Source organism: Carlito syrichta, unplaced genomic scaffold (assembly GCF_000164805.1).
Source record: "Carlito syrichta isolate Samal-C Ts95f unplaced genomic scaffold, Tarsius_syrichta-2.0.1 Scaffold287940, whole genome shotgun sequence".
Lineage (NCBI taxonomy): Eukaryota > Metazoa > Chordata > Mammalia > Primates > Tarsiidae > Carlito > Carlito syrichta.
Window position 1 is genome coordinate 115,400 of NW_007232036.1, and position 26,606 is coordinate 142,005.

Genomic DNA, 26,606 nt, shown 5'->3' on the forward strand with positions numbered 1-26,606 from the left:
CAAGCTACATGCATATTTACTTGAATATTAGTGTAGGGTTCACCGTCAAATTGCCTGTGCTTGAGTCTTGGCTCCACTGTCCATTGTGTTACTGGACAATTCACACAAACTCTGTATTCAGCTTCCTCAACTATAAAATGGTGCTGAACAATAGGGCTTCTATAAGGATTTAAAAAGTTAATACAAATATATATGTATTAGACTAGCTGGCACATAGTAAACATTCAATAAATATTAGTAATTATTAAAGTACTACATGCCATATCACACAGATTATCTATTTGTGTAGCCACTGACCATAAGCTCTGAGAGCAAGAATTTATGTGTTTTTTATTCACTACCTAAAACTGCATTGCAATCTAGCAGGCTTTAATAGTTGTTGAATCAATATCTACCTATCCAAAACAATGAAAGAGCCACAATTACATGTACACACACACACACATCTCCAAAATTAAGACCAGAGGCTTACATTGATAGGTGCTCACTAGATGTTTGCTGACTGAAGGAATGAATGAAGGCAATCAGATGCAAAGTGATTCAGAAAACTGATAGTACTACATCACAGAGGTAAAAGAGAAATTTAGGAATATTCCAGTTTGTAAACATTTTATTTAAAAAATAAAATTATAAACAAAATACAGAAAAATATTGACACCTGTGGTAACAAAGACATGATTCTTAAGGGCAGTTTGTTGTCCTGGGGAAACAAAATCATGAGTTTTATAAAGAAATTTTGTTGTGCAAAGGAGGAATGTAATATTTAAGGTTCGTTTACAATGGGCATTGGCATTGACAGAAAAAGTACTTCTATGTATACATTCGACCCTTTGCAGCATATTTACATTCAAGTTACATTTCCACATTCTATGCCAAGAACAGTCTAACTCACCATAAAAAATTCCCAAAGATATTACTAAAATCCCATTTATTAGGAGTGAATATAATTTTATTAAAAAATAATTTTGTTTCTACTAGATCAATGTATCTTTACTGCTTCAACAAAATTCACCAACATTTTCTTCCCAGCTGAAGTCAAGCCTTGTCTAGACAAAATAAATACTAACTCAAATGTGGCCAGTTATATAACTATATAATTTTTCTCCTCCCTCCCTAGTAATATTATTAAAACTTTGAATTAAAGGACACCAGCTTTTTCTTTTACAGTAGTTAGGATGCATTACAGAAACAAGTTACAGAATCCTAACTTCTTGTTAAAAGATGGCTGAAACACTTTTTCTTTTCAATTGTCACCAAATTCATCAAAATAAAACATGGTAAGAAACTCAAAGTTTTCTGAAAACATTTCTTCATTGTTCCCACATATTTCTCGAATCAGATTACTTATGCATTAACAATCAGTGAATCACTTGCTGAGTTTTTTCTAAATTATATCACGGTAGAGTTTCTTGATCTTCTTCCCATTGCATTATTTAAATTGATTTTATTAAAATCAACATAAATTAAAATAGTTCTATCTTTGCTACACTTCTTGTACAAATTTATCTTAACCTACTGAAGGGTCAAGATTACACAAGGCCTGTCTGTGTAGACTAGGCAAACAAAGCCTCAAGGTTAGAACATTCTCATGCCTCCTAGAGATTCCAGACAAATCAAATCTACTCAATTCTTTCTGAATTATCTCAAATTAAGTTCAATTTTGAGTCTACAAAAGTAATCAATGACAAAACAATGGAAACAGATGAATTTCATTAGTTGAGCTCTTTTTTTTTTCTTCAGGTTGTAACTTCTTCAGTACATGATGGCTGGCAATTGACAGTAGGTTGCTGAGCTGACACCACTTCCAAGTCAGATTCACGAACAAAAACAACCGCATCACCACTTACATTTATAAGACATTGTGCCTATAAGAACAACAACCAGGACAGGTTCAGTTACACTCAACAATATGCTTATACGCTTCTGTTACACAAGGGGAGATGTATAACCAAAGCATAGGTTTATAAATCATTAGTATAAAGACAGACAACCCCAACGGAAAAATGAGAAAAGCGTAAGGTGGCAATTGACAGGAAAGGAAAACACAAAAAGCCCACTGACATATGAAAAAAAAAAATTATTAATCACTATTAATCAGAGATATATACACTAAAATGACAAGAGAACACTTCATATATATTGGCAAAAAAAAAGAAAAAAAAGTAAAAGTTAGATGTGACCAAGAGTTAGTCACATTAACATTGCTGGGGGAAGTGCAGCCACCTCGGAAAGCAATTTGGCACTATCTCCGAAAGCAGAAAAGGAACATACTCTGTGATGCACCAATTCCATATATATGTTTCCTAGAGAAATCTTGGATATGTATACAACAAAGATTAATACATGACTTTTTCAGCGAAGTATGTTTACAACAGCAAAATATTGAAAACCTAAAAGCCCATCAAAAGTGAAATGAAAATAAATTTTGAAATTTTCATGCCTGAAATACTATATAAAAGTGAAAAATGACCTAAAATGCTATCGATCTGTATAAATCTCATAAATGTCATGATGAATTAACAAAAACAATTTGCAAACTAATACACACGCTACAAAACCACTTAATAATGGTATAAAGTTAAAGAATGTGCAAAATAATCTGAATGGAGGGGAACTCTGGCCATATCTAAGAAAATTACAAAAGTACTGCTTTGACCTAGCAACACTGTCTGAAGGAATCCTCCCTAAGGAGGATTGTGCCTCACAATGTTTTTGTGGCATTTTATGTATTAGCACAATATTCACTGAAACAACCTAAATGTTCATTAGCAGGAACTAGTTAAAGAAATTCTGGTTGACCCATTCCATGGTGTGTTAGATGGTTGTAACAAACAATGAGGATAATCTTTATGCCCTGAAATAAAACAACTGCCAAGAAAAATTAAGTGAAAGAGCAAGATGAGGAACAGTATGTACAGTAATGCTACCATTTATATAAAAAAAGGGGATAAAAGAATATATGTATGCATATATATATAATATGTATCTATACATAGATAATATATGTATACATATAATATGTATGTATACAAATATATATACATATTTTATATACACACAAATACAGGAGGTGCCAAAAAATGTATGCACATGACATTTGCTCAAAAATGGCATTAATCAAATGAATGCTAGTGTCACCATGTGACAGTCAGCACAGTCAAAGAAAATGGTGGAAGCATAGCTGACTGTATGCCATACTACACATTGCTATCGTAATTCAATTCAATTTCAAAAAGTAATACTTAGATCAATAGATAACATCTCTTAAAAATCATGTACACTTTTTTTGGCACCCCCATATTTATGATTTTTAAGTATCTAAAAAGCTCTCTGGAGGCTGGGCGTGGTGGCTCATGACTGCAATCCTAGCACTTTGGGAGGCCAAGGCAGGAGGCTCTCTTGAGGTCAGGAGTTCGAGACTAGCCTGGGCAACCTAGCAAGACCTCACCTCTACAAAAAATTTTTAAAAGTTAGCCAGGCATGGTGGTGCATGCCTGTAGTCCCAGCTACTCAGGAGGTTGACACAAGAGAATCGCTTGAGCCCAGGAGTTGGAGGTTGCAGTGAGCTGTGATTGTTCTACTGCACTCCAGCCTAGGGAACAGAGTGAGAGTCTGACTCAAAAATAAACAAACAAACAAACAAACAAATAAAATCTCTCTGGTTACGAACTCTGGAATGTTATAACTCTGGAAGTTACATTTAAAAAACACTAATACTTTTGGTTGCATATGGGGAAGAAAACTGCTTGGCAGGAACACAAGACAGGGAGAGTCTTTCCCATTTATACACTTTTTGGATTTTCAATCACATACCACCTGTTCAAAAAATACATTTAAGAAACTTTAAACACAAAGTAAGAGTATAATTACTTACATAGATATTGTTTAGCTATAAAAGTATGCACAGGAATGACAATGAAATTAGGAATGGTCACTCAGTGGAAAGAGGAATAGGTCTATAGAGGCTTCAACCATATTTTTAATATTTTATTTTATGTGCAAGGGTGTTTTGTTAGGCAATTCTCTACGTTTGTTGTGTATAGAGATCTCACATAAAAGTAGAAAAAGCCAAATGACATAAAGCATAGCACCTGACATGATGTGAACACATAGCGGCAATCAGTAATTGACAGTTATTATCTGGCAGAGAGGGGAGGGCTGGTGGTGGATAGTCCCACAGCATCTGAAACCAAAGAATCTTGGGTGTATTCTAGCTTTTTTATTTATAGCCTCATACTGAGCATGTAAATTCTCTAAATCTCAGTTTTTTCACCCTCAAGCTGGAGTTAATATCAACACCTTACAATGTGCTAGAAGTGAAAAAAAAAAAACAGTTCATTTGGAAAACTAAACAGTCCAATACACTTGAAGTAGAGGATATGTATATGTTGGGAGGCAGGAGGTGAGTCTGAAAAGGTAGGAAGACCGAGAGTGTGGAGGACCTTGTGTGACATAAGAAGTACAAGCTTTATCCTGTAAGTCAGTCATTAAGGACTTTTAAGCATTTAAAAAGAAATAACTTTTATAGCACTTACTATCCACAGGGCACTAAGTACATCACATATATTAACTCATGACTTTCCAATTTTTTTTTAAGTGAGAAAGCAGAATTTATTACATAGAGAACAGAAAACCTTCCACAGTGGGAGGGGACCCGAGGGGGTTGCCCAACTATCCCAATTTTTAACCCAGTGTTACAGATAACCAACTTGAAGCACAGAAATAAGTCTGCTTTAGATACACTGATTTTGTGACATTTGTCAAGGTGCTAATTAAGTTGAACAAATCATATACATTTAACACAAAGAAAAACCCAAAACTACAAATCTCAATCTCAAATACAAAATAATTAAGCAAAAAGCATCTTTTATAGGACTGGGAAAATCCATTACACTAAATAAAATTATTATAAAGAAGTGTCCAGTTGTTTTCAAGATCTAGTAGATGCTTTATGACCTGATTATAAAACTGTTTGCTAAAAATAATACTGACCAGGATATGCTTTCTCGAGTTTTCATTCTACATCTACTTTCAAGTGACCTGTGCTGAGGCAGTTCTCAGCCTCTCGTTTCTCCTTCTACCCCTCTGTTCCTTTCTGGTTTTTCTTCTCCTCTATGCACCCTTTTTGACCACTCTATACAATTTCTATTGCCAAATTTATCAGAAGTTGTCTCACAGTTTCATTTATCACTACTTTTCTTCAACATTTATTAATGGAGTATAATATACCCTCATATATGACAATCAAGACAATTTGTAAAGAATTTCATAAATGTGAAGTGCTCTTCTGAAGAAACTGATCAAACCTAATGATTTCAAAACAAAGCTGAAACCAGTCAGGCATGGTGGCATGTGCCTGTAGACCCAGCTAAGAGGGAGGGTGAGGTGGGTAGAACTGCTTGAACCTAGGAGTTTGAGTATAGCCTGGGCAACATAGCAAGATCCTAGCTCTGAAAAAGATAAATAAAGCTAAAACCATTTTGAATTTCCATTATGTCTTTTCAAACTACTTACACAGTAATGACAACATCTCATTTTCACTGTAAGATAATTTAATCAATGAAACAATGGTACTGAGAACTTAAATGATTTTTCTCTGGTTATAATTATCTAAATGTACAGCTAGAAGCAAAACATATACATACATACAGCTATTCGTTCTTACTCCTGATCAAATGATGACTAATTAGTCTATATTAGAACTTTCTAAGCTCTGTGTTTGCCAAGATATCCTCTACTCTGAGGATGGTCCCCCGGGCCTGAAACACAGGGCCAATTACCACGAGCCACAAGCTGCGTCTTCCATTCACAAGTGTGCCATACAAACAACTTTTGCTGTGTGCCAAGAGGAGTAGTTAGGGAAGTACTGACTTTATGATATCTCAGAGACTCTGTTATTTAATTTTTTAAAAAAAATCTTTAATAATTTAAATGAGTTACTATCAATGCAAAACTGATAAATATATTCTAAAATTTAACCTAACAACATCCCTTTTATCCCCTTTAACAGAATTACATTACTTATTAGGAATAAACAAGTAGTCTGTCTGGCCCTATCATGATATAGTCTCTCCTAGCAAGAGAGTTAAAGCTGGACAGCACCACAGTCCAAACCAAAGGGCGTCCCTAGCTCTCCTTAGTTAGTCACCACTATATTCCAAACACCCAGCAAGAAGATGGTAGGAACAGTAATTCAGGAGCAGAAACTCCAGAAGTGATTAAGAATAATAACAAGTCACCTGGGATGTAAAAACAGCATCTAAGTTATGTGTGATCATGATTATTAGTAAGTTTATTAAAATATCTTTAAAGCATCTAGAATAAAGAGCTCTGAAGAGCAATTCTCTTTTGAAGGGGGGTCAAAGGTGGGAAGCCATTGAAGAAATTCTCGAGGTCCCCCCAACCAGGGATTTTTACTGCATCTTACCTGGTTTTTATTTGGATTCTCCATGAAGACACACTGTTTCATTATGTAGGAGACAACAGCATTCCCTCCTAATGCAGCAACATGAGCTCTCACCATTGCAAACACTTCAGCAATAAAAGCATGGAGAAAACCACTGACTCCTCCTTCCTAAACAGTAACACACAAGAAAATCATTCCATATGTATGTAAAATTTCAATCTTCTTTCTTTCTTTTTGTAGAGACAGGGAGGGTCTCACTACATTGCTTAGGCTAGCCTCCACTCCTGGCCTCAAGCAATCCGCCTGCTTCAGCCTCCCAAGGTGCTGCGATTACAGGTGTGAACCAATGTGCCCAGCCAAAGAAGATACATTAAAACAGATGAAATTATCTTAATTTTATCTTAAAATTATCTTAAAATTGACAATTTCAATTTTCCTCATAATGGGGATTTATTGCATGTTTGAACAAATACACCTTTAAGGAACACATGTTTGGACAGGAATTTACTATCCTTACTTTACAGATGATGAAACTGAAGCTCAGAGAATCTTTAATCTGCCTATGACAGATACAGCTATGAAACATACTACTTACTAGCTATGATCAACTAGTAAATGGCAGAGAATGAATTCAAATTGTGCCTCACCTTCAACATCTCTACCAAATCTTGTTCATCATCAGTACAATAAGTTGGTGGTAAAAGCAATAAAACTTCCCTGCTATCCGTATCTCTCATTCTGAACAACGTTTCAGTCCCATTGGCCTTTTTTTTCCAGTTTCTCAAATGTACTAGGGCTTTTCCTGGCCTGGGATCATTGCACATCTTGTTCCTGAAGGCTCTTCACTCAATTTTCCAACCGGGCAACTCGTAATCCTTCAGGTCCCAGTTTACATGTAACTTCTTCAGAGATAACTTCCCTGTCAAGTCTAAATTAAGTTTCCCTAATATTATACTCTCTGATAGCTCTGTTCAATTTCCTCATATTGTTTACTCTCACTAGTAACTACATACCCATTATATGATTAGTTGTTGATGACCACCATATTCTAGTTTTACTAGGCTTTAAATTCTATTGGGTCAGGGACTGCATGTGTTTTGTATGCTACCATATGCTAACACCTAGTTCAACAGGTGCATATAGTAGGTATTCCATACACAATTGTCAAGGAATAAAGTCCAATAGTTCAGGGAACTTTGTCCATATTCTAAAGCAAGCAAAACAGAAAACAAAGGCTAGTCAATAGCTTAAAATGCTTTTCAATCTAGATTCCACAAATTAAATGGAAAGTTATTTACAGTTAGGAGGAAATTTCCAACTTAACTGGAAGTTAAGACAAAAAAATGAATACAGTGTTAGAAAACTACTTTATTAGATCATTATCTTTCTGAAAAGCCAGAGGATCCTACATATAGTCTTGTAAAGGAATCTCTTTTTGTAATTAAGAAACTAAGATAAGTTTCAGGCTGCCTCCAACTCAAGCACAGCTCAACACATGTTTTTCTTTTACTTTTAAATCAAAGAAGCCTATTAAGTCAAGAAACCCTGATGACAGAATAGCTATGGAGGGTTAATTTTTAAAATATTAATTGACTGTAAGAAGTTAACTTATCAGGCAATGAATACATTTGGAACACTGTGCCACACTTGATATTGTAGGCCTCTGTTGAAGGGAAATCAAACATGAAGCAACATTTTGGGGTTTACATGCTTAAGTAGTCAAGAAAGCTTAGGAAATATAATTTTATGGATTCAAATTAATGCAATATCCATGTGCTACCAGGAACAACTAAAAAATTCAATTCATAATCTATGCCAGCTTCTCACAGCAAACCTTCATTGTCAAATTTTAACAGACTTAGAGTGTCATCTATTTAAATTCTCCATTAAAAGTTAGGTTTTTGAGAACATCTTGATAAAGATAATAATAGTTTATTCCTTATCTCAACATAATAAGAATGTGATTTAAAAACTCATTTAGGAGAAGCATCCATCTAATTAATTAAACAGCCTATCAGAGCCATTCATTTATACAAAAACATGCTGTGTTTGCTCTGGGCCAAGGCACTGTGCTAGGTGCAGGATGGTGAGCTTAATATTTCTAAGAAATGCAGGCTGTTATTTATAAGAAAATATAGAAATACTACTGGTGAAACAATGGGAAAAAAGGTACAGCTAAGTCATCATTATAATAAACATACTTTTAAAAATAAAAACTGCTGCTAAAGTAAAATTTGAAGAGATTATTGAATTTTATACCACAGTAATTTTTAAATATTCCCTATTTACTACATTAATGTGTTTAGCAGTCCTGTTTTATAACAAAAGATACAATAATATAATTTTCTTTTTTCTTATGTTTAAATTCCTGTGTTACTAAAGATATAACATGCTGACTTGGATTCTGAACTTTAACCAAATCAGGTAAAATATTACAACTTGTTACTCAAAAAAATTTAAAGTTTAATGATACACAGTATGATTTAAGATTGAAGAAATGGTATCTTCATATACCTGCTGGACAGACTGAAAAATGAGCAGCCTCATTTTTCAGAGAAACAAGAGATAAATTACATAAAATATTTCCCTAGACATAAATTTATAATGTAGTCCTCTACTGTTTCTAAATGTGATCCCTTACAAATTGCTATTTATAATTCTCAAGCAAATAACTATTAAGAAAGCCAAGCGGTTTTAACCTCTAATCAAACATACATATGTATTTGCTTTATTTCCTACATGGTAAGGAACTAAAATTTCTAACAATAAACAGATTTAAACCTAACACAACTGTTGTGATAATACTAGCTGCTACATGAAATAAGTCTAATCTAGACTCAATCCAGCTAGGTTATTAAAATATAAATAAATAAAATATAAATATATATGAAAGCTATTTTGGCAAAAAAAATTGAAGCTTGTGTGGTTTTGTCACTAAATCATCAATTAGAGAAAATTTTCAAAAACAATGAAATAATTTCTATAGAATTACCTCACGAAGAGATGTCGTTTCCCGAATAAAAAACATGTTAATTATTCCAAGATATTTAGTTATTTTTGCACCAGGAATGAAAGAAAGAGGTGTCATCTTAACAACCCCAACTGTGGAATTTGCACAAGATGGAGCAGAACGATTCCGGAAATTTCCTTCACCCAGTGGACTTGCTTTTTCAACTGTCACAGCTAAAATTGGAGAAAGAGGAGAAAACACTTAACAACAGACGCTGGTAACTCGATTATTCCCTAACGTTTCCAAATAAGTGGTGACAACATTCAGCTGTCTGTGAGGCTAAGCCATGTCATGAAAGAAAAGAAATTATCATGCATTGCATGCAATCAAAAAAGACAGAGAAAGAAAAAACATGAGAGGAAATGCTGGAATGAAATTCTTTTGGAAGAAAAATGGCATTCCTGCAAAAGAAAATGTTGATGCAGTGTAGCTACACACACAATGATTGGTTATAAAGTGAAGAAAAAGAAAAAGCGGCAGAGCATTAAAATTATCTGCTGTAGAAACAAATTATTACAAAGAGAGTGTGAAAGTTGTTATATTTCCCAGTACGGTTTTTCCATCTTTTTCAGATGACTTCATCATTGTCAACTTGTAGATAAACCTTATGTTAACTAGTTGTCATGTATTTCTTTTCCAAACCTTTCTGATAAGCTCCTAATTTTAAAAAAACTTAACAAATGACCTTGGCTATTAAATGCTGCTTGTTAACAAATAATAATAGCTACCACTTATTAAATAACTGCCATAAACCAGACATAAATATATAGAGATCTAATCCTTAATCAACAACCCAGCAACATAGTTTATCATCATCCCAATTTTATGCATGAGGGAACGGAGTCTCAGAAGTTAAATAACTTGCCCAAGGTCACACAGCTAATAAAATGGCACTTTTAGGATTCAAAACCAGAAATAGCTGGTTCCATATCCTATGTTCTTTCCTCTAAAATACAGTTCTTTCCCTTTTAATATACTATAAACTCACTGAAATACATTTACCTGAAAATCTTCCAAAACACATGGGTATAGATAAAGAACATGTAAGTTATGATCCTGATTCTAGTAGCAAGATATAAGAGAAATGCTTTCTCTCCAGAAACACTTTATTCAGTTAGCCCTCTGTATATCACACTTGGTTGACTGACAGATGCCATAGACTAAATAGTACCTTGGGTCCTGGAAGAATGTCTCTTCAATAAGAGAGCTGGTAATTTCCTTTCATCTAGAAGGATATAATATCTATTTTATACTTTTAAGAATACCTTCACAAAAAGTAAAATTTTAAAACCACAATTCTACATGTTAAAATTAACACATCTAAAGGCCTTTCAATAACTTTTTTCTAAATAACCATTAGAGTCTGCAGCTTTCACACTCCAATACATGATGGATTGGCAATGTTATTACTAGGCAGTAAGATCTAGCCTTCACCACCGGGAAATCAGGGATATGCTTCTCAGATCATCATAATGTGGTAGAAACATCCGCCTACTTGTCTTAATTGATCCACGCCTTATGGTCTGAGCTTTCAGTTTAATGAGCTCTATCCAGCTGCTGCATCTGTCTGCAAAGGAACTGTAATCAACTGACGTTGCTGAAAACACAGATAGAAAACAAAAAAAAAAAGAAAAAAGAAAGAAAAAATATGGATGATGTCTCTTACTTGTCTTAACACTCCTTCCGATGATGTAATTTAACTGTAACTTAGAAAAAGAATGGTCCTTTTCAAGTCAGATAAAAGAGACAGTAAAGAGTCAAGCTTTAGACACTGATTTGTCCAAAACCAGGTTCTCAGTTAGCTGGCTGAGCGCTTTTGGTGATGTCTCAGTTGAGCGAAGTGGGGTCTAACATAGATATTGAGGAAAGGACCACATACTGTGCTAAACTATCTTTATTTCCCACTCTTTTCAATTTATAATGTTTCAGTTGTTTTCATTTTAAAGCTCTAATTTATAATCCAAACTTTGTGAACAGTCCCCTTCCCTAGTTTTACCTTAAAATAATAATAAAAGAGAACTGAATGTTAAAAAATACATGAAAAAAATCACTACTTGACTTATCTGTTAATATCTTCTTTCCACCATCATCAACAGGAAAACCAAAGGGTCATTTGTGTCAATACTGTGTTTGCGTCTGACTTCTGGCAACAAAGCCTCTGATAATATGAAGTTGTAGCAGGTGTGAGCCTAACAAGACCCTCTTTTAAAAAGAGTAACTTTACTACTGCTAAGCTGAAAAAAATGTTAAAGAGCGGAAATTTTATTTTTAGAAACTAAGAAACTATAAAAACGCTAAAAAGCTAAATATTAGTTTAACTTAAAAACACATTCTACCTGCAATAAAGCCACATTTTGTGTCTATTCCATTGTCCAGTGCATTTCTTCAATGTCTAATTGTATGCACCACCAAACTAGAATTTCACACCTCTGGTGACTATTTGCTTAATAGACAAACTCACCTCTCTGTGCAGCTGGTATACCTGAGTTAGAACTTGCACTCTCCAGGTGTTCTAATAAGACAATATGAACAACATTAGCTTGGATGCTAAGTACAAGCTAGCATCTCTTCTTTGTTGTTTGTTACCACCTTCTATAAGCCAGAAGAATAGGAGGAAATCTTTATGGCTTCGTTAGAAAAGCAAACATAATTGAAGTATTTAGGTTTAAAATGCGTTTCAATTGATACATGAAAACTAGCTGAGTTCATAAATGCCAAGGAAGACTCCTTGCTATAACACAGAAAGAGTTTCAGAAACTTCATAGTCACAAGAAAATGTAAACAGGGTAACAAATGTTAGTAGTGATGAGAGCAGGATGTGAAAAGACTAGGCAGAGAAACGCATCGTGTGTTGGGAAGAATATCTGAAATGAAACATGGATGGGAAATGTATGTTGGGGGCGAAGAGCCAGTAAGATAAAAAATCAGACAAGGAAATGACTGATGTGTCACAGATAACACAAGCTGCTTGCCAATCATAACCCTGCTCACCAACTTCTTCATTCAAAAACTTCACTATCAACAGCGCCCTCTGGTGGTATGAAGACTCTGTGGAACTAAAAAGTGACTGACAACCATAAAAATATCCAGGAATCCAACCTAGAATCACTCCCTTTCCAATAATCTCATGAAAGTAGTACCTAGAATTTTCCCTGATATTTACATGTTTATTACAGGTATTTAAAGTTTCATATACATTTAAACAGTACTACAAAAAACTTCATAATCTATTTGTAAAGTTAATGCTCTACCCACTTGCAAATTTGAATGTTCCTTTCAAAGAATTTTACAACTGAAAGAATAGTGTTGCCAATTTAGAAATAACTTACGAGAAACGCTGAGAATAATTTGGGTTAGCTAGTTTCTAAAAAATATATATAAGCTAAATATTTCTTTTTTCCATATCTACTTAATGTGCTGATTTTTTGGGTAACATTCTTAAGTTAATAAAAGTTAAACATTTTGAAAATACGATCTGTACAGAATGTTAACTGGGTACAATGGAAGTATCCCCCCATATCCCCAGCCCCGCCATTTTTATAAAGCAAATGACCACTAGCTAATACTGTAGAGTGTATAGTGGTTGAAATTCCTCTCAGAATATAAGGCTGATGAATAAAAAGGGGCCATTAGGCAGGGTCCACAAAAAGTCTGTGAGGGTACCAAGCTGTGAACAAGCCCTGACCATCATGCCCATGGACTACAGATTTAGATAGAAAGAGTTCTCCTGATTTAACATCTTGAGAGACTTTGGAAGTTCAAGAGGAAAGGAAACCTATTTAGAGAAGAACAGAACAGACCTGACATTTAGTGGCTTGCCAGATCTCCAGGGACAGCCTAGCTCAGAAACAGACTCGTTGGAGAGACTGGGACAGTATTTGGCCTATCCCCGACTAATATATCCCAAGAGGGTCCCAGGGCTCTCATATGTCTTGTACAGTACAGATTTGGTGGGTGTAGAACTACAGAAAGTTAGCTGACTTTATGAATTCTGTGATTTTTTTTTAATTGCAGGGAGAAAGGGTGTGGCTAAAAAAATGTGAAAACCATGGAAATAAAAATTTCCTCTATACTTAGATATTATGTGGGTAACAGAATTCTCTAGTAGTAATTGTATATAATTTAATGGCAAATGTACACAGAAAGAGCTTACTTAAACATGTAGTATCTCTTTCTATCTCTAAGTCATATCAAGTAGAAAAAATAAGGTACACAATGGTCTGTAAAATATATGCTTTTTAAAAAAGGATGAATAGAATACCTCTACAAAGACAGACAGGTAAGCTGTTGAAAGTAGTCTCTTCTTGGGAAAGGAAATGACAGGAGAAGGAAGCTTTATTTTGAATATATAATTGTTGTAATATTTCAATTTTTCACTCTGTAGAATTATTACTTTTCCCATAAAAGATTAAAAAGAGTGGAGAAGTGGGAAATAGAGGGAAGAAAAATATTTATTCTTGCCCTAAAATATGAATGCAATTGAAATAAAATCTGAAAAAAAAAAGTTTTTAAGGAAAAGATTTTGATCTCACTTAAGGAGAGCAGGTTCATCTTTTAACATGTTTGCTATGATCTTAATTCTTCTCCCAGAAAAAAAGGCCCAAGAGGTCCAAGAGGCCATGTGGTCCTGGCAGGAGATGGACACTGGCACCTCAGCCTAGCTAGAATACCTCAAATATCTAATGACCTTGAACTACCAGACTCTCTGCTCCTCCTGATCACAGTTTGGCTTCTCAGGTTACAGGCTTTTCAAAAGAGAAGGTACTGTAGATCTAAGCAGTCTGGCTCACTGGCAAACTGGTAATTCTGGTTAAGAAATTAACAAAAGAACATGCAATCTCTAGGCCAATACTAAAAAAAGGATAACACCTTTCATTATTTAAGGGTAGAAATCTCCCCATAAGTCTTTCAGGTTTTATTGAGGAGATAATGCTCAGTTGCATACCATTTGTACATCTATGTACAAATAAATTTGAAAAAAATACTTCATACGTTAGATTCTTCTGCTGCAAGAGACTCTCAATCAAGCCACACAGCAGTCCATTTCTCCTAAGATTTGCTTTCCCATTTAACACTTCAAAAAAGCCACCATTAAGTGATAATCCTTGCTATCCCCAAATAAACCACCCCTGCAATTTAGCAAACAGGACTCTGGTTTTATTATTCTCTTAGTACACAGTAATATTTAACAAGCCCTGTGTCTACCGGTGTGGGGAGGGAAACTAATGCAGGTTAAAAGCAGTTTAGTGGAAATGAGCATATTGATGACAAAAAGATTCTTCCTCCCTCAATTATAAATTCTCCAATGCTCTAAAGTTTGAGACTTTTACATTTTCCTAGATAATTTGTCATAACCACTAACAAAGGTATTGGTTAGCTGTTGCTATGGTTTGAATGTATGTCCCTCCAAAACTCATGTTAAAATTTGAATGCCACTGTAACTGTATTAACAAGTGTGACCTTTAAAGGGAAACTAGGCCAGAGGGCTCTACCCTCATGGATGGGACTGGTGCTGTCATAAAAGGGTGAATTCAACCCCCTCTTACTCTCTTATACCCCTTCTTCCATCTGATGATGCAGCCAGGAGACTCTCACCTGATGAGAATGCCTTGATATTGGACTTCTCAGTCTCCAGAACTGAGGGTCAATACATTTCTTTTGTTTATAAATTACTCAGCCCAGATATTCTGTTCTAGTAGCACAAAACAAAGACAACTGTAATAATAAAGTTCTACACTGACCACTAACTTTTTTTTACTATCTATTCACTTTAAATCATTAAAATTTATAGATCATCTTTAAATATTTTTTTAAAAACTGAGACAATCTTATCTGGACATTTTAAAAAACTTACTAAAACAAAAATTTCTATGAATTCAGAAAATATTATCTGGCAGACTAAAAACTATGCACCCTGGAGTCTTTAAAATTTGTTGGGTTTTTTTTTCCTATTTAAACATTCTCAGTTTTAAGTAATTATGATAAAAACTGGGTTTATATCCCTCTAGGAATTTTCACCAATTAATAATACATTGATTAGTTATGCCCTATATATATAAAAACAGCCTTAATGACTGAGTTAGATAAATGTATCTAAACATTCAGTATAAACCCTAGCATTAATGGCATTCAAATATTGATGGATTGATAATGAAACTGCCATATTATAGTTGTAAGTTTTAAGGCACAGAGAAAGACAAAAATACCTTCATCTGGATAATCCACAAGGGAAAAATTGAACTGCGCTACACAGGAAATACATACATTAGATGACAATTAACTTCTCTATTTGGGTCATTTAAGTTTTCAGCTAAAGGCATGCAATATCCTAAACCACTTGTCTTTTTACTATAATCTCCTTCTTGCATTTCCCTGCTTCTGTCTCCAGACATCCACTCTTCCTCCTACTCCTATCCTTTATAACTTTTCTTCCAAATAATCCTTTTTTTCTGTAACTCAATTCACTTTTTCTCTTTTTACTTCCTCTTCTTCTGACTCTGCATTTCACTGCCCTCATGCTGCCTTGAAGAAGCTAGAGAAAGAAAGATTCTTTATCCCTACTTCTATATCAAGTTTCTTTCCTTTCTTCTTTCTCAATTCTCGGATGATTTTTTCCATACACTTTCCTTTATTTAGTGTCTATTTTCCTCATTCTCTTCCCCCTCAGCATCTCTCCCCTTCAAGACCTGCCACTGATTGTTTAAGAATCCAATAATGTGGAGAACTTAAGCATTTTTTTTATTGTTGCTACCATGTGGGCATTGTGACAAAGCATATTTTAAAAAACACAAACAACAGACATGCAATTGATTATTAACATATAACAATCGACTTTAGTTAATATAAAAAATTATATATGGTTGTAAGAATTCAAATTATTAGTTGCCAGGAAAAATAAAAGCTAACTTTTATAATTTTTACAAAACTTTCTTTCTCTTTCTTTTTTTTCTTTTCTCTTTCCTTTCTTTCTCTCTTTTCTCTCTCTCTCTCTCATTCCCTCCCTCCCTCCCTCCCCTCTTCCCTTCCCTTCCCTTTTTTTAAATTTTCTTTTCTTTCTTTTTTTGAGTTGGGGCTGGTCTCACTCTGTCACCCAGGCATGAGTGCAGTGGCTTGATCACCTGCTCACTACAGTCACAAACTCCTGGGTTCAGGAGATCCTTCCACGCCAGCCTCTCAAGTAGCTGGGACTATAGGCATGCACTACCATACTTGAATAATTTTTTTTTTAATTTTTATTTTTTGGTTGAGACAAGATCTCACTAAGTTGCCTAGGCTAGCCTCAAATCCCTGGGATCAAGCAATCCTCCTGCTTTGGCCTCCCAAAAGTGCTGGGATTACAGGAATAAGGTATCATACTTGGCCTAGATATGTATATTTCTAACTGCTAGTTTAAGATAATTTTAGGCAAGTCATTAAATGGAAAGTTAAACTATATTTTAAAATCAAATTTGGTTCAATAAAAAGCATCTTGTATAGCTTACAATAAAAATGAAGATAAAAAACATATTCTGATATAGATACCTAATTTTGGTACAATATATTGCGGGAATAAGCAAATTTTTTTCTTTTATACTGAAATACAGATTTTTAACTTATACTTGCCATATTTGCTATGCTGATGTTACAAAAAAGAGAATTCCTGCCAGTCTATAGCTTATGACATTGAACACAAGGAAATTACTCTAGAATAAAGCAAAATGAAAGCAAGAAATAATGTGGGTACAAAAAGGAGTCTTCTATACAGTTTCATTCAATAGTATATGAAAACTTAAATTAGTTCAATTAAACCTTTTGAAAGTTTTAAATAATATTTTAATTAAAGTTTTTCTCATCCTGTCATATATTAGATTTATAAAATATCTGAAATATATTTAAAGTGGTATATAATTGACAAACACTTGTCTAATCTAAATTCTTAAATCCTATAATATGGTTACTAATCTAAGTTCTTAAGCCCTAGTAATATGCTAACCTTTTACAAAAATTACAGGCATAAAATTCTTGCGATTGACTGCAGTCTATGAGAAAAATCTGGTTTTTAAAAATTTTCACCCTCATCACCTTCACCCAAATGCCCCATTTTTACTATATTTGCTCATTTTCCCTACATATATAATTTTTAAAGAATCTTAAAAACTATTTCTGAGAAAAACTGAGGTGTGAATATCAACAATGAGGAAAAGAACATTATGAGAGTGGTATAATAACTTGCTATAGCCATCTTTTTTCTCATAACACAGCCTCATATGGACAAATAATTTATGGTAATTCAATATCATCTATATTTCTCTAAATTTTGATGACCTTCACATGGTAATATACCTTAAGAATTATTTAAGCTCAGCACTTTTTAATATTTCAAATCAGAAAAAGCAAGATAACCAGCAAGGTAACACCAAATCAACAACAAATATGAGACATACATCAAAATATTCTGTTACCTTGAAAAACAAAATCAAACATAATAAACAATGGAAGGAAAAACTTGAACATGGATGGACAATTCAGGCCCAGGCTTACTCTATGAGGCGAATTAGGATACAAGTAATTGGAGTACCATTTCTTCATGACATTCACCCATTTTCAAAAACACAAAAAGACAATGAAAGGTTTATCTACAAGTGAAAAGATGGAAGTATTAATACACATACTATGCTTAGCTCTTGAAACTACTCCTCCATCAACATAAAAGGAAATTAAAATTTTAGCAAATCATCCTATTTGTGACAAGAACATGAAATATAAACTAGAATTCAAAGTTATTGAAAGTAAAAATGAAAGAATGATCAGCTTAACTAATCAACTTAACAAAACTATAACTAGTATACATTTATTTATCAGTATTAGTAGTTAACTTTTAAGCCTCTTGTGGCTGCATATAAAAAAGCAGATAAGACTTTGAGCATTTATTCCTAACACTCTTACCTTTCTCTGTCCTATTTCCTCAAAATTGTTATGCTTAAAAATTTCCAGACATTTCTATTCTCCATTCAAAGCCTTCTATCATGTTACAATACTCAATTACTCCATTCATGTTATAAGACTCTATTACTATATTCTTCAGGCCTTTCCAAAACCCACCTTACTCTCAAATTTTTCAAAATATTTTGACTTAACTTTAAAAAATATATTTAGCCCATGTCCTCCCGAAAAGACTTGAGGAAGCACAAGACAATAAATAAGCATGCAACATAAACCCAAAATTTATGAAACTACAAAACTATTTACAGAAAGGTACAGATACACTTTTAAGTGTTTACTGGTGATTTTAAAATGCAATATTGAAGAAAAAGCACATAGGTTTTACAATTACACACTTCGTGTAAAAAATTTTATGTATATTGTACATTAGTATTAGATGTGATGATCCGATAATTATGATGATGATAAAGGTGGCATGATCTGATCCAGTGGTTTTCAAATCTTTTGAGATCCTTTTCAAGTAAAATCATATATAGAAGACTGATATGTAAAGACACACAGAATTGAAACTGTTCTGATTCAAAAGGTAGGGGATCCAGAGACATATTATTGTCTTACTCCTCACACTTACAATTCTCTGCTCCCTCCCATCCTTACTCCTGCAAAGCCATGAGGCACCTCTGACAACACTTAGGGTTTGGAGGTACAGAATTCAATATTTATTGGTTTAATTGATAAGAAGTTATTTGGAAACACTTCATTTAACTTAACTACAGAAGCTCAGTGTAACCTCAGGGACTAATTTATCTTTTGATTTACTTTTCTAATAATATGAATATGTTAATAATTACAGAACCATAGACTATAGAAACCCTAGGAGTCACAGAATTCTACAGGCTAGAGAGAATCTTACTCTTTCTTTTACATTGTACACATGAGGAGCTAGGCTAAAAGTAGTTAAGGAATTGGTCCAAGTTCTTACACCTAATCAGCAGCAGAACTGAGAACTCCCACTTTTTAACTCCCACTTCATGATGCCTCTCCACGTTCCCTAAAATGAGTAGCAAATATGACTTATCCTGCTCAAAATTTTCTTTTCTTGTTCTTCAGCTTTGAAAACATTTTGAAAGTTACTGTTGAAGTTGCAAGCTATCAATAAAGATAAGTCAAATTTACAGAGTTTAAATCTAATCTTTTGTAGAATTTAGTTGGAATTAACATAAGATTGAGCTAATAGAGACCTCAAGTCTGCAAATATCTTTTCCTGTGGATCAGCAAGTGATCAAATCTTCTTTGTTCATTAGGTTTTTGAGGGGTTTTCTGCCCCTACTGTAGGGTAAGGATAAATGAAATTATATCTAAAAGTGATTTGGACCTAACCCTGCATAAATACAAGTTTCAGTATAAAGTAGGTGTTTAAAAAAACATTTGCTATCTAGTGAGTTCAAGGAAGACTCTTGACAGTTCTGCTTTCTGTCTGGAAGCTATATTTAATTCATAAATCTGAACTCATATTACCTCTGAATTTGATTTTTCCTCTCTGTTCTTTCAAGGACATTGAGATATGCTTCAATCCTCTATACAGTTCTAAATCAAAATTTTAGGTGATGATAAAAATAAAAGAGGATCACAGTTACGGTGTTAGAAAGTTCAGAATCTGAAAGCAGCTTATTTTCATCCTCAAATACCTAATTCTCTACTATAGATCAGACTTGTACTGACATAATATTGTATATATGTGAAGCAAATATAAAACTATTCTGTATTATACATTGGTATCAGATAGAAAAATTAACAAGTAGGAATCATAAAATAATTTTATTTGTATTATAAAACATAAAAATTAGAATGGTTGATTTGATTTTAAGTAACCACATAATTTCTCAAAATAAAAAAAGGTAAAAAAAACATACATTTATCCAATATGTAATATTACTAAATGAGGTACAGTAATTTTGAAATTTTTTACAATAAAAACTACTGTAATCAAATATGAAATGGAAAGCCGGGCTCGGTGGCTCAGCCTGTAACCCCGCGCCTTTGGGAGGCTGAGGTGAGTGGATTGCCTGAGCCCGCGGGTTCGAGACCCGCCTGGGCAGTGAGACCTCATCTCTACAATAAATCAAAAAATCAGCCGGGCGTGGTAGCGCGCGCCTGTAATTCTGGCTACTCGGAAGGCTGAGGCGGAAGGATCGCCGGAGCCCAGCAGGTCGAGGCTGCGGTGGCCGGGAGCGGCCACTGCACTCCAGTCTGGGTGACAGAGTGAGACTCCAACTCAAAAAAAAAAAAAAAATATGAAATGGAAAACAATATCTTCTACTTTTCTCTAAAGATAGGATTGCTGCTCTTAAATTAAAAGACAATTATTTTGCATTAGAAAAAATGGTAGTGTGTAATAAGTATATAACAACGTTCTTCAATTATAGCCACAGAACACAAGAGACAGGAAGCTCATTCTTTACTCTCTTGTATTATCTACACTCAAAACCTCTCCATATATCTTTTGGGGGGAAAAAAACAGCAAGCATTCTGTTGTCTACGACAGTCCAAAAATTTTTGAAAAGGTTTGATTGTTGCTAGAAAAGAATTTAGCAAATATAATATAAATACCAAATAAATGTGTGAATAGTTACATTGAGAAATCCCAATATACTTGGGGTATGAGAATGGATTATCATAGGAAAAATTACCTTAATAATTCATGATGAAATTACTTGAGAAATTAAAATAAGAGGAACATTACTTTCTCCCCTTTATGGACATGAAGAAACACACAATATGAAAATGAAGGATAAATCTTTGCCTCAAGATAAGTAAGACTGCCTATTATAAAGAAGCAAGTGACTAGAAACTAGGATTTGTGTTTCCTTCTTCCCTTATTTAACCAACCTTTAGCCGGTGGAAAAGGATGAGAAGGAAGTGAATCTGAACATAGTTCCAGTGGAAACTGCAGAAGTTCCTCATTATCTGTAGAGGCTAGAAAGGCAAGAAAAACACTGGTTATTTAGTAATGATTTATTATTAATTTTTTTAAAAATTAAGAAATCTTGACAACATATATACATATATATGTATATGTGTGTGTTTGTTTTTGTTCCATCTCTCCACCCCAATTTATTCTGGTTATTTCCTCAATTTCTCCCATGAGCATCCTTCATCTGCATGATGTTGTGAGTGGTGCTACCTTCTCTGGTAAGACTGCTGTGAAATTTTAAAAGATTAATTCCTGTATATGACTTTACAAATAAAAAGTGCTCAGTAATAATTATTACTATGCTACACTTTGTACCTTACTAGTTTCTGTGATACTTAAGCCAATTATTTATCTTCTCTGATAAATATCTGAATCATTTAACACGACTATCTGACATTAACTCAATGTTTAAATCTTATCAATGCCATACATGTGGGATATAATCAATTTTAAAAACTTTAGGATACTAACCATGAATATTTTATTTATCAGTAAGTCATTTAAACTTTAGAAAGCATAGTACCCCCTTTCTTTTTCAGAATACATAAATAGATTCCAATAATTTGGGTTTCTTCATAATATATTAATAATGGTACTTCCTAAATTTTACTAGATTAAGAATACTTCTGAGAATATGTTGAATACTATGAGCCTTTTCCTGAAAAAAAAAGGCACACAATTTTGCTCACTACATCAGTAGGTTCTCAGATGCCTTGAGGATTTTGTAAGACATAGTAGGATAAGAACCCTTAAACTACTGCAGAATTAATATACTATAATTCCCCTGTGTAAATACCAGTCAAATACCACCTGTGAAAAATAGCTTCACCATGCGAAAAATATCAAGTCAGTCACATGTTTATCCATACAGTTATCTTAATAAAAATGAACAGAAAAAGGAGTAAATATCCTTCAAGAAACAAGTCATTTATTTAATTCACTTGTCCTCTATGTTTTATCATTAAACTGTAACATACACAAACACAAACTGTACTTCCCATTTATCAAAGGTTTACCTCTTTGCAATGATTTTTCAACGTGTGTTTTTGTGGTCTGTAAAGCCTGATTTTTGTCAAAAGTTATTGCAACTGCTGTAACTGTAACCTAGAATTATAAAAACAACAGAATTAGCAAAATAATCATTGCCAAAATTAAGTTTCTTACAAATCTTTTTCAGTGCCATGACAAACTATAACAATGGGCTGATTTGCCTTTTCTGGTTAAGATTCCTAATCAGAATTACATATAAACTCAGATATTCAAACTATAAGTATGACAAACATGTATGCTTAAATCTAGATATTCCAGAAAGAGCTCAGGGACCCTTTCTTAAAAAATGGGAACTGTAAAATCCCACATGATGAGTCCAGATCCTACTGTACTCATATGCTGGAGCACATGTGTGATTCCACCTTCAGAAAAGTAGAGTTCAAAAAAAGAAACACACGTGGCCTGAGTCATACAAATATATTTTTAAGTACTTTAAGGTAAAACAGTGTGCACTTAGGTAATTTTATTACAGCAAAATTATAATAATAAAATAGATAATAAAAATAAAACAGATCAAAGCTATTCTTTAATAATTGAATCTTAATTACCTGAATTAACTCATCTTCAGGCAGAGATACTGTAAAATTTACATGGCAAAGACAGCAGGGGATCATAGATCGTAGTTTAAAATACAGGCTCTACACAATAGAAAACATTAGTAATGTCATTTTTTAATTTAAAAACTTATAAAAGCTGATTTTCTTAATGTACATTATATTATGGCAAATGGAAAGTTAAAAAAATTAAAACAAAACTGGTCCACTTTTTCTATTCTTACATTAAGAATATATTTTAATATTTAAGAAGTCATAAAAAATAAAAGATAGGGTTTTCAAAATTTATACAATATACACCAGATTTTTACAAATTTAAAGCTATTAATTAACTTAAACTATATATCTTTATAGTATAATATATTACAGGGGAGAGGACAACTTTAGCATTTCACCTGATCACAGAAGTAAGACAGATAGATAAGACTAATTCAGCCTATAGTCGTGTAGTGTATTACAGACAACAGACACTTTTTAAATTTCATGATTCTTAGAATCTTAAATAAAATTAGTCAGAAGATTCCTACCTTGAGCAAGTTTTCACAGAGATCATTAAAGTTCTTATTGAGGGCTTGATTAGTCAAGTTAAGGCTGCTTAATCTGATTACTCTTACTGAAGTGAACATCTAAATGTGAGGAATATAACAACATGTCATTTTATTATTTCTAACTAAGTATTTTACAGTTGACAAACTGTCTATAAACAATATGAACTAATGTGGTTGAATAAGGATAGTATTTTAATTGCAATAAGGAGTTCAAAAAGAAAACAGATACTTAGATGGAACTTACTAAAACAACTTATGTGGTATTTGCTTAAAATTAGGAAAAGATTTACCTGTATTTCAGACGTCCAATTATTTATACCAGGCATAATTTCTGTATTGCAACTATAAAAGCCTGTCAAATAAATTATAATTAAAATATGATAATATTTTACTGATTTTTGTGTTAAATAACATTTCCCAATAACTACATGAAGTTCGAACTATAAAATGCTTCATTCTTTTTTCTAAACTATATCTTTAGAAGACTTGAAACCATCCTAATAAATTATTACAGTTTTCTTCATATACACATATAAAATAATTAAAAATCAATTCTATCTAAGTTCTAACATAAATATTTTTAAATTATGTATTTTCAACCTTAGAGCAGCAAAGTACATGACAGACTGTGACACTGTGATAAAGCCTTTAAGGTAAAATTAGTACTATGATAATTACAAACCAAAACATTGATATGTAAAACTAGCTTTACGTCAAAGGTAATTTTTTTCTGTTCACCTGAAGGAGGAGGAACATCAGTAAGTAGAGAATGCACATCTTCCATGGCATCTGTGTCATCAATCTGAAAATAAAAGGATTAAGACTATAAGTAGTAAATGTATAATTATTTCAATTTTTCAAAAACTGTTCATATTTTTTACTAAATAGAAAACATCACAGTCAAGACAAAGTAGAGTCATTTTCCCCTGTTGACAGTACATAATATGAAAAAAATTCTAATATCAGTAAATTTCTCCACAGTAATAATTACAAATAAGTAAAATATTTTACATACATTTTTTAAAAGCATGTTTCTAAAAGATTTACAAAGACAACATAAGCAATCATTAACCCAAGTTCTTTAAACTAATACAGTGTATTAAATAAAAATATTTTGACTAAATATAGGACTGCTTTACAATAGAATTTGGTAGAGATAAATTTAAAGACATATCTAAAATAAATAAGTCTATATTGTATTTTTCTTGCGTCACTACGTATTCCATTGTGAATAATAAATGAGGAAAATATGCAGCTGGACATATATTGACATTCATCTGTACAACAGTGTCTTAAGTTCCAACTTGAAGACCATGTAAGCTTCTCCTCACATCACCATCAGGACTTCCAAGAGTCACTTACACTTCATCTGAGCTACCCACCATCATGATCATACTTCATGGAACTTCCCAAAATGCTTCACACCCAGGACCTCAAGCATTCTCCAACTATAGTCTCCCATCTCTTTGTCCCCTCTTTCTGAATCTGCCTCTCGTCCTCAGTTCTCTGCCCATGCCTAAAGCACCTTTCTCATGTGCCTCTTTCCACTTAGCCAGGATCCCAGGATCAGACATATCAATAATGCAAACTCAGGTAATGCTTCACATCTGTTAAACAGATTCCTGGGTCCCATTTTGAATTTCTCACTTCCTAGGTCTGAGGAAGGGCTCAAGAATTTGCATTTCTTACAAAGCCTCCTGGTAACACTCATGCTGCAAGTAGTCACACCACACTTTGAGTACCATTGCTCTAGACTGTGCCCTGGAAACTTTCTCTTCCATGACCTGACATATTCTTTTAACAAGCTCCACATTCTCCATTCCCAAACTAGAAAAAAATGTAAAAACAAAGGCAAAAAAACATGCAGTGTTTTTTCTACAGTGTGGGTTTTCTACAAATTAGCACTCTCACTTCAAGCCTTGCACATCTCCTGTGGCTGACATCTTACCAGTCAACAGCTTTGTACCTGATTCTTCAAACCTCCAATTCTATCCCAACACAATTCTACCACCAGCCTCCTGCTTCACCGAGATCAAAATATCTGATTTTTTTTTTCCTTCAGCTTGTACCTTATTCTATTTCTGAGTAAACCCCCCCCCCCACTTTTTTTTTCCTTTTCCTTCAATATGAAAATGAAGATCTTGTGTCACTTTGGAAGCTAACCTTTCTACAAGGACGGGCCCGGGGAGCAGACTTGTGAGGAAGTTGCATAAACCTTTCATGCTATATTTATTCTCTAGGAAAAACACTAAAATATTCTGAGTGTCTTTTTATAAAGAAATATCAATTATATCTTTTGAATTCTATAAAAAAACACTACACTCAGAATTCACAATGCTTATATGTCACATGCAAAAATGTTTTAAGTATAGTAACATAGTATATAAAAAAGGTAATAATTATAGTAAGTTAAAGAATAGCACTTTAATTTCTTATTTAAATTAATTCAAGTTTACAAAAATAACTCCAAAGGTTTGATACTATTTTAGTATTATTTCAACCCATACATTAATTTTTTAAGATCCATCTGCATTACGCTATAAGTCATCTGGTGTTGAACAAAAAAGATGTTACCAAGTTTTGATAGTTTCAAGTTTGTTGTAATTACTACAATATTTTAAAAAATATAACAGTTGTAATGATACAAAAGTACCACAACAATTTAGGGTGTGACTGAATAAATATGCATTTATTCCCGGAACCTTAAAAAATTAGTCCAATGCAACATTACCTCCAAAACAAAAGCATCTTTTTTCCCATGTGAAAGGTCCAATTCTGTAACTTCATCAGAGCTTTCTGACTGAGATCTTAATAGTCTTGAGCGTTGTCTAGGTTCTGGGATGGGTGATCCTATAATCTCTTCAGATAATTCCTTAAAGAAATATAATTGCTTTGTATCATATGAGACTGTCTTTTTCAGTTTGGTTTTACCTTTTTATGATTAATAGACAACAACCTATTGAGAAAAAAATTCCTGTAGAATATAATCAATGAAGTCTGTTTTTTTAAAGTATTAATTTTATACCAACTGGGCTCGATGGCTCAGCCTGTAATCCCGTGCCTTTGGGAGGCTGAGGTGAGCGGATTACCTGAGCCCGCGGGTTCGAGACCCGCCTGGGCAGCAAGACCTCATCTCTACAAT

The 26,606-nt window shown here is 33.5% G+C and overlaps 1 protein-coding gene across 5 annotated transcripts in view; it reads right to left on the reverse strand.

Annotated features, from left to right (window-relative positions):
- Positions 1–602: 602 nt before the first annotated feature.
- The window catches only part of C2CD5 (C2 calcium dependent domain containing 5), a 93,147-nt gene continuing 67,143 nt past the window's right edge, over positions 603–26,606 (reverse strand). For 2 of the 5 annotated variants that reach the window (XM_008053181.2, XM_008053179.2), the window contains 12 exons: positions 26,196–26,336; positions 24,203–24,266; positions 23,755–23,816; positions 23,444–23,542; positions 22,911–23,000; positions 22,329–22,416; positions 21,228–21,314; positions 11,878–11,928; positions 10,912–11,013; positions 9,399–9,589; positions 6,428–6,574; positions 1,737–1,865 (listed from right to left, as the gene is read on the reverse strand). In XM_008053181.2, the coding sequence (XP_008051372.1) occupies positions 1,737–1,865; positions 6,428–6,574; positions 9,399–9,589; positions 10,912–11,013; positions 11,878–11,928; positions 21,228–21,314; positions 22,329–22,416; positions 22,911–23,000; positions 23,444–23,542; positions 23,755–23,816; positions 24,203–24,266; positions 26,196–26,336 (1,251 nt within the window). Of the gene's footprint in view, positions 1,866–6,427; positions 6,575–9,398; positions 9,590–10,911; positions 11,014–11,877; positions 11,929–21,227; positions 21,315–22,328; positions 22,417–22,910; positions 23,001–23,443; positions 23,543–23,754; positions 23,817–24,202; positions 24,267–26,195; positions 26,337–26,606 lie in introns of all 5 variants that reach the window. The other 3 variants (XM_008053180.2, XM_021710029.1, XM_008053183.2) reach the window with 3 other exon arrangements.